Below are 8182 nucleotides of genomic sequence, written 5' to 3'. Positions count from 1 at the left end.
CATGGGTACAGGGTCAGCTTCAGGTGTGCCCTGGCTGCATCCCTATTCCCAGCATCACACCCATGTCCAGGGGCTGCCCTGGCTGCAGTCAGAGGTCTCTAAATAACAGAGTATTGACATCAGTGGTAGAAAGTTCTTCTCTGGGAGCAGTCCCAGATTGAAGGACTCCAGGTGTGGATTTGGAGCTCTTTGATTACAGTCTCTGAAGCAACATCGTTTTCTCTTCCCAGCTCTGGTGGTTTCTCGGACACAGCTCAGAGGGGGATGGATTGAGGTCCCATGATCTGGTGGAGGAAACAGCCTCAAGTCGTGCCAGGAGAGCTTTAGGTTGGATAGTAGGAAATGTTTCTTCACTGAAAGGGCTGTCCAGCCCTGGCACAGCTGCCCAGGGCAGTGGTGGAGTCCCCATCCCTGCAGGGATTTAAAACCATGTGGATGTGGCACTCAGGGACATGGGTCAGTGGTGGCCTTGGTGGCCATGGGTCAGAGGGCTTTTCCAACCTGAACGATTCCATGGTCCAACAATCACCCCCTGGCACAGTTCCCCCCATGGGAGGGTTTCCCCTCTTGCCATGGGCCGTGGTGCCACCTTGGCCCGTGCAGGAGGAGAAGCACACGGGCACTGCAGTCCTGGTGTCCTGGGCTCTGCAGAGAGCCACGTTTGGGAGGGTGACAGCCCTCGCTGGGTGGCCTCTGCCGGGGTGGGAGCAGCAGCAGAGCAGCTCTGCCCAGGTTGCCTCTTGTCCCATCCCGCTTCTTTGGGGCAACCAAAGTCTCTGCAGTCACCGCGGGCACAACCCCCGGGGCGTCCCCCGGCGGTGCCACCGCCCTGCTCAGAACTCCGTGGTGGTGACCTGGGTGACCTCCGAGCGCAGGTCGTCCCCTCCGCGTCCCCGGCAGCCCCGCTGGGGGCTGCCCACGCCTAGTCATGCCGGCTTGTTGGGGGCTTCCGAGGGGGTGCAGGTGGACACCTGCTCCCTCGTGGTGTTCCGGGCGCGGGAGAAGCTGTTCTGGTCCACGCGGGCTCGGAAGGGCAGGCAGAACTCCCGGAAGCACCGCTTGAAGTTCTCGTCCAGGAAGGCGTAGAGGACGGGGTTGAGGCTGCTGTTGGTGTAGCCCAGGGCGATGCAGAAGTGCAGGCTGGCCACCACGTAGGGGTTCTTCTTGTCGATGTCCACCAGCGTCCAGACGATGACGAAGATGTGGATGGGGGTCCAGCAGATGATGAAGGCGGCCACCACCACCAGCACCATGCGCGTGATGCGCCGCAGGTTCCGGTCCTTCTCCTTGGAGCCCGACAGGAGGCGGACGCTCTTCAGGCGCAGGATCATCAGCCCGTAGCAGATGGTGATGACCAGGATGGGCACCAGGAAGGCGAAGATGAAGACGCAGATCTTGGTGACGGTGTCCCAGTAGATGGGAGGGTCGGGGAACTGCAGGGTGCACAGCACCATCCCGTCTGTGGGAGAGAGGAGGGTCACAGAGGGAGCTGGGGGCAGGGGGGGTTCTGCTGTGGATACCCGGCCTTCTGGTCATGGCTGGGCACGTCTGTGCACGTTGAAACCTCAGGAAGATGCGTTCCCACCTGCCAGCTCTTGGCAGAGGCTCCCCAGAGCCACCAGCCCGCAGGGTGCTTGAGGGGATACAGTGGGTGCAGTGACCTGATCCCTGCAGAGCCTCCTGGGCCACCCCCACACCTCCTCCTCCCAACCCCTGTGGTGGGCACATCCACCATGTCCCCCTCCACTTCCCTGGGATGCCCAGAGCTTTCCCAGCAGCCAAGGGCTGCTGTCCCCACACAGGAACTGCAGATCTCAGCGTGGGCCAGCTGGGGACTTTGCAGCACCACCAGGGGTGTTCTTAGGAACTGATTTCAGATACTTATAGAATATTCTGAGTTGGAAGGGATCCACGAAGATCATCAACCCTTAAGTGAATGGCCAGCACAAGGTTGAACCCTTGGTTCAGTGGTTGGCATCATCAGCACCACGCTCTAACCAATCTGCACCCCAGGAGAGGGCCAGGGGCACTGGTTGGGCTGGAGATGGGGAAGGGTGTGGTGTCCCAGCCCTAAGGGGAAGGGCAAACAATTTCTGGGACAGTTTCCGAGATGGAAAAACAGCACCATGATGCCTTTTCCACGACAGGGCACATTTATGGACCCACGGAGAGGTGCCCACCGCTGACCCCAAACCTGCCAAGGTCTCTGGGTCACTCCTGGGACGCACAGATAGGACAGGAGGGGACACATCCCCCCAAAAAAGCCGCTTGCCTTTTGACTTGGTGACCGCCATGATCATGATGGGCACCCCGATGAGGGAGGAGAGCACCCAGATGCAGACGTTGATGATCTTGGCCTTGGCCGGCGTGCGGAAGTCCAGGGCCTTGACCGGGTGGCACACGGCGACGTAGCGGTCCACGCTCATCATGGTGAGGGTGAAGATGCTGGTGAACATGTTGTAGTAGTCAATGGAGAGCACGACCTTGCAGAGCAGCTCCCCGAAGGGCCAGGTCTCCATGAGGTACTTGGCGCTCTGGAAGGGCAGCGTGCTGGTGGCCAATGCGTCGGCCAGCGCCAGGTTGAAGATGTAGATGTTGGTGGCCGTCTTCATCTTGGTGTACCTGGGGAAGGGAGAGGTCACAGGGGGGGGTCAGGGCCCTTCCAGGTGCCCCAGGGAGCACACTGAGGAAGGACATTGAGCTGTGAGAGAAGTGGGATTGTTCAGCCTGGATAAAGAGAAGGCTCCAGGGTGACCTAACTGCGGCCTTCCAGTGCCTGAACGAGGTGACAGGAAAGATGGAGAGGGACTATTTACAGGAGAGAGATTATTTACAAGGGCCTGGAGTGACAGGGCACAGGGAATGGCTTCACACTGCCAGAGGGCAGGGTTAGATGGGATAAATTCTTCCCAATGAGGGTGGGCAGGCCCTGGCACAGGTTGCCCAGAGAAGCTGTGGCTGCCCCTGGATCCCTGGAAATGTCCAAGGCCAGGTTGGAGGGGGCTTGGCCCCTGCCACAGTGGTCATCCCGTGTCCAGGGAGGTGGCACTCAGTCCATGCCTGCCTTTATTCAAAAGAATGAAGAACTTTCCAGAGAAGTCAATTCTCCAATGAGATCAACTTACCCCATCTCCCTGACTCAGTTGCACCACGTCCTTTATCCTCCCAACCCTCCTCCATCTGATTTTCCACCCAGTAACTCATGATTATCCAGCCTGCTTCCCTGTCAAGTTTACTTGCAGAAATTGGATCGATTTCCCCCGGAAACAGGCCATCTGGAAGCAGCCCAATTAGCCAGCCTGGAGCTCCAGAGCCTTTGGGGAAGCCTGGCTCATTTTCCCGGGGCATTTGGCAAAGGCTGGGTCTGGTACTTGTCACATCATGGCAAGAGAAACGCCTGGTCCTGCGTTCCCAAACTGTTCCTGAAGGGATGAGGCAAAGTTTTGGTGGATGCCAGGGCGGCAGGGATGTGTGTGTGTGCATCCTGGGAGCATCCAGCCCCCACAGGAGTTGCTCGAGAGGATGCTCTGAGTGTTGTGGTGGGTTGGAAGTGGACGCTGAGGGGTCTGCTGGGGGTCCCCAAAGGGCAGCGCGTTGGGGTTGGGTGGGGGCAGCTCTGTGGCTCTTTGCTGTGTTAAGGGCAGGGCTACACCAGCAGCTCCAGCCCTTCCCTGTGCTCCCTTGCAGCAAATCCTCATAGCTCTCTGAGCATCCTCAGCAGCCCCGAGCTCGTTTGGATGCACCCTAATTAATTAACAACAGGGTTTGCACACGAGCATCTCTGTGCATGGCTAAACCTGCCTGTGGCATGGCTGGCGTGGGGCAGGGGGCAGGGAGAGAGAACCCTTGGCTGCTGGATCAAAAGATGGTTTTCCTTGGAGTTCTCATCTCAGGTGATGCTGCCCTGACTGCAACCCAGGAGAGCAGGCTGCTGTAGGAAAGAGGAGAAGTTTTGGGGTGACCTAATTGTGGCCTTCCAGTCCCTGAAGGGAACCCACAAGAGAGATGGAAATTGGGCTGGGATTGGTGGTGCTGATGCCCAACCCCTTCCCTTTGTCCTTTCTGCATCTCAGCAGGTCAGGAGAGCGTGTCAGTGGGGACAGAGACCCACCAGGTCCTGCTGCCAGCAGAACCAGGAGCTGGAGGCTGAAAAAACCCCATTTCTCTCTGTGAAAAAAAAAAAAAAAAAAGAAAACAGCAGCTCATCCCAGCTCCAACAGCGTTCCTTGTCTCCTTCACCGTGGCTGCAAATGGCAGCCCCTTGCCCAAGGGTGGAAATATTCGAGTTGAGCTTTTGTTGGTTTTTTTTTTTTTTTTGGTTCTGTTTTATTCATTTTAAATACGGCATTAAAAAATGTCTTGCCCTTGAAAAGCCCTTTTCAGTTCTCTTTAGCGTTATTTTCCGGGCGCTTTTGCAAATGCATCTCTTGGAAAAGTTTCTTTTCAGGTTAAACAACAACAACAACAACAACAAAAAACAAGCTGAGAATTTGTGGTATTGTCAGGCTTTACCTCCCCCTGCGAACAAACAGGCGGTTCAGGTGCATTCACACATCCCTGGGCTCTGGGGTTTTGAGTAAAATGGGGCAAAAAAAAAAAAATCAGTTATTCATTCTGTGCTCTGCCAGATGTGCTGGGTAAGCACTTCCCAAACCCTGCCAGATGTGCCAGGGGTGGGGGACAGGAGGGGCTGAGGGTTTTGACCCCTCCCCGGGCGGGATGGGGCTGGTGAGGGTAAAACGGTGATGGGGATGACTGGGATGATGATGGGGATGACTGGGATGATGATGGGGATAACTGGGATGGTGATGGGATTGCCTGGGATGATGGGGATGACACCTTAGCCCTCAGCACAGGGGTTTTGGGGCAGGATTCAGCCCCCTGCACCAGGTGGGGGGTCCATCCTGGTGACCCCCCCCTCCGAGCTGCAAAGGAAGCTGCTGCTGCAGGAAAGAGGTTTCTTGCCCCCATTAGAGAGAACCATCCTCTGCTGCTGATGGAGCTCCCCAGGCTGCCAAACCCTTCGTAATTAAGCGAGCGCCTTGATTGGGAAGTTACGCACTTGAACGGAACAATCTGGGAGGTGTTGATGGAGAGGAGGGGAGGGAGGGGATGGAACAAGCACAGGGCAGCTCTGCATTCCAGGCTGGACTCCCAAGTAGGGGCCCCCCCATCCTCTCCAAACCTCTCGGAAAATAAATAAGCGAAAGAAAAAGTGAATAATAAGCGAAAGAAAAAACTCCTGGAGCTGCTAAAAGCCAAGGAACCCCGGGAGACTCCTGGCAGGTTTGGCCACGGGAAGGATGAGGGCACATCACCACAGCCACTCCTGACCCAGGAGCTCAGAGGACGGTGCTTATTCATTCTATGGGTGATGTTCCCCATGCCTGGAAATGTTCAAAGCTGAGCTGGACAGGGCTTGGAGCAACCTGGGATAGTGGAAGGTGTCCCTGCCAGTGGCAGGGGGTGGAACGAGATGGTCTTAAAGTCCCTTCCAACCCAAACCATTCCACAATTCTACGATTCTGTGTTTAATTCCAGAATCAGGTGGGAAATGGGGGGCTGGAAGCCACAGTGATGGGATCTGTGGATCTGGAGAGTCAGGCCTGCTAAAGCCTGGTTAAGGTGAGGTTACTCAGTGAGTAAAACAGGGAAGATGCTGTTTGTATGTGACACTGCTCTCTTTAAAACGCCCTCCCCTCTCTCCCTGCCGAGCAGAACCAGCTGGAGGGGGTCTAATAACACTCATCCCTCACCCTGACACCGCTCGTGGCTCTGACTCTGCCGCAATTACCTCAATTTGCTTTTTCAGGCCGGGGCTCATTTTTAACTCTGCTTCGAGCGACTGAAAAATCCTGTTGGGTGTCAGGTCAGGTCAGGGAGTGACACCCCAAGCCCTGTCCCCATCACCCACCCCACGGGATGGTTGAAAGCACAACTCAAAGGTGTGGGGAGCTGGGGCTGGGGTGGGGGGGATCACACGAGGGTGATGGGCAGCTCGGAGTGGCTCATGGACACGTTTCAGGCTCATTTCCTCCCCTCCGCTGAGTCACCACATTTATCCCTGCACAGGCAGTGCTGACCTCCTGTAACCATCGCTGTGGACTGACAGGGATGGGAAAAGGGGCGTGGAAAGGGTTAAAAAATGGGGATTTGGCAGGGTTGCTTACATGGAGCCACCAGCTCTGGTTTGGCCCCTGGGGTTTTGGCCAGGCTGGGGTTACAACAGTCCCTGAGGTGATGGGAATTGGGGTTAAACCCACAAATCCTGGAGCCCAGGAAAAGACCCCTCCAGTGTGTGTGTGTGGGGGGAGCAAAGGCCAGCACCCAGTGAGACCCTTGTGCTCCCTCCTGCCAGGCTGGAGGTGCAGGAGTCTGTGCCAGTGCAGAGGGTGACAGCAGTGTGACAGTGAGCACAGCCCCATCCTTCACTGCCAGCAGGGTCTGGGGGCCATGGAGTGGGCTCTGCCAGCCCCCTCCCCCCCCCCAACTGCTGGTGCTGGTCCTGTGCTCTGCAAGACTTGGCTTTATTGTCCCATATTCCATCTTGTTCAGGCAGGACCGACCAGTGCCTCGGACAAAGGGGCTGACAGGGGGTTTTGTACCTCAGCACAAGTGCCAGGCTGCACACAGCAGTGCCCCATCTTGAACATGGGGGGTATTGGGGTCCTGTTGCTTCTCCTGGGGTACAGAAACCCCTCAGCCCCCCTCCCTGCCCAGGGAAACCTTCAACAAAGGTGCCAAGGTCCTGAATGGAGCCAAAGGAGGGGTTGGGTTGCCCTGGGACAGGAGGGGGTCTCTCTGCCGCTGGAGCTGTTACCCCCCCGCTGGGGAGCTCAGGCCGTGATGGGAGGTGGGAGGTGGGAGATGGGGCCGGGCCACGCGGCTCCGGCTCTTTGTTAGAGCAAAGCAGGAGTCGGGCGGCTGCGGGAGCCGCCAGCAGGAGCAGGAGCTGGGAATGGGGCTGGATGGGTAATTCCCTCTCATGGAGTGGGGTGATGCCAGTGGGAACCCACCAGCCCCTCTGCCCCGGGAGTGGGGGGGATATCTGTGAACACAGCAGCTCCCAACCCCCCAGCGTGCCCAGCCCTGCGGCTCCTCTCCCTCACACAGGGCGAGGGGACACTCAGCACTGCTGGGGTCGGGCCGTCCCCCCAAACGCGGCTCCCTTGCCTCTCCTCCCCCTCCCCCGAGCTGCTCCCTGCCCACACAGCCTCTGCTTTTACCCCTCGCACATCACCTGGACCCCCTCCTCACACACACACACGTGCTTGGACACACACGCCGTGCACACACGTGTCACACCCATCTCGGTGCAGCCTGCTCAGAAGCACCCGGTGCACGCCCACCCTCCCTCCTCCTGCCGCTGGCTCACACCCCGGGCACGCTCAGATTCACACCCCGGGCACACTCACTCAGATTCACATCCCCCACACTCGCACTCCTCCCTCGTGCACCCTCACCTCGCCGCTGGTTCACACGTGGCACACGCTCACTCCTGCTGCTGTCTCACACTCGGTGCGCACCCACCCCTCTTGCCCTCTCACACCTCGCTCGTGCTGCCCTCTCACCCCCGTGCCCACCCGCCCCCCGTGCCCCGCTCTCACCTGACGATGCCGTACATGACCAGGACGTTGCCCAGCAGCCCCACCACGCACACCACGGAGTAGAGCGCGGTGATGACGATGGCGATCAGGATGGACGTGGCGTTCTTGGCCCTCTGCGGGCCCGTCTCGTTGCCCCCGTGCCCGGGCAGGGGGTCCCAGGCGGTGCCGTTGCCCCAGGGGGTGGGGGGCAGCACGGAGGGCAGCACCGAGGGCAGCACCGTGCTCAGCTCCATGGCCACATCCACGGGCACATCCGTGGGCAGCTCCATGGCCCGCGGGTGGCCGTAGCCCCGCCGGGGCTCCCGGGAAGCACCCGGTTCGAGCCCCGCTCCCGCCCGGTGCCGCCGCCGCCACTCCCGCACCCGCGCGGGGCCGGGGACGCTTTATAAACCCGCGTGTCCCCCGAGCCACGTGGGGCCGGGGGCGGCCCTGTTCGCCTGCCCGCCCCCCACCGCCTGCCCGCACCCCCTCCCGCTCCTTTCCTGCTCCCCCCACTCCCTGCCTGCTCTCCTCTCCCCCTGCTCCCTACCTGTTCCCCCCGCGCTGCCGCGTCCCTGCCTTCCTCCCCCACGGTC

General features: G+C 59.2%; 1 protein-coding gene across 1 annotated transcript; it reads right to left on the bottom strand.

Moving 5' to 3' along the window:
- Nucleotides 1-746: 746 nt before the first annotated feature.
- Nucleotides 747-8016, bottom strand: OPRD1 (opioid receptor delta 1). The gene is made up of 3 exons (XM_027904436.1): nt 7608-8016; nt 2273-2622; nt 747-1459 (listed from the first exon to the last, which is right to left on the bottom strand). The coding sequence occupies exons 1-3, from the start codon at nt 7874-7876 to the stop codon at nt 927-929; spliced, it is 1152 nt and encodes a 383-aa protein (XP_027760237.1). The 5' UTR covers nt 7877-8016; the 3' UTR covers nt 747-926.
- Between the last annotated feature and the right edge of the window lie 166 nt (nt 8017-8182).

The sequence above is a fragment of the Empidonax traillii genome, unplaced genomic scaffold (assembly GCF_003031625.1).
Source record: "Empidonax traillii isolate 1590-97213 ecotype Southwest subspecies unplaced genomic scaffold, ASM303162v1 scaffold1059:size195157, whole genome shotgun sequence".
Lineage (NCBI taxonomy): Eukaryota > Metazoa > Chordata > Aves > Passeriformes > Tyrannidae > Empidonax > Empidonax traillii.
The sequence above is the reverse complement of the archived record's forward strand: the minus strand, read 5'-3'. Positions and strand labels throughout refer to the sequence as shown.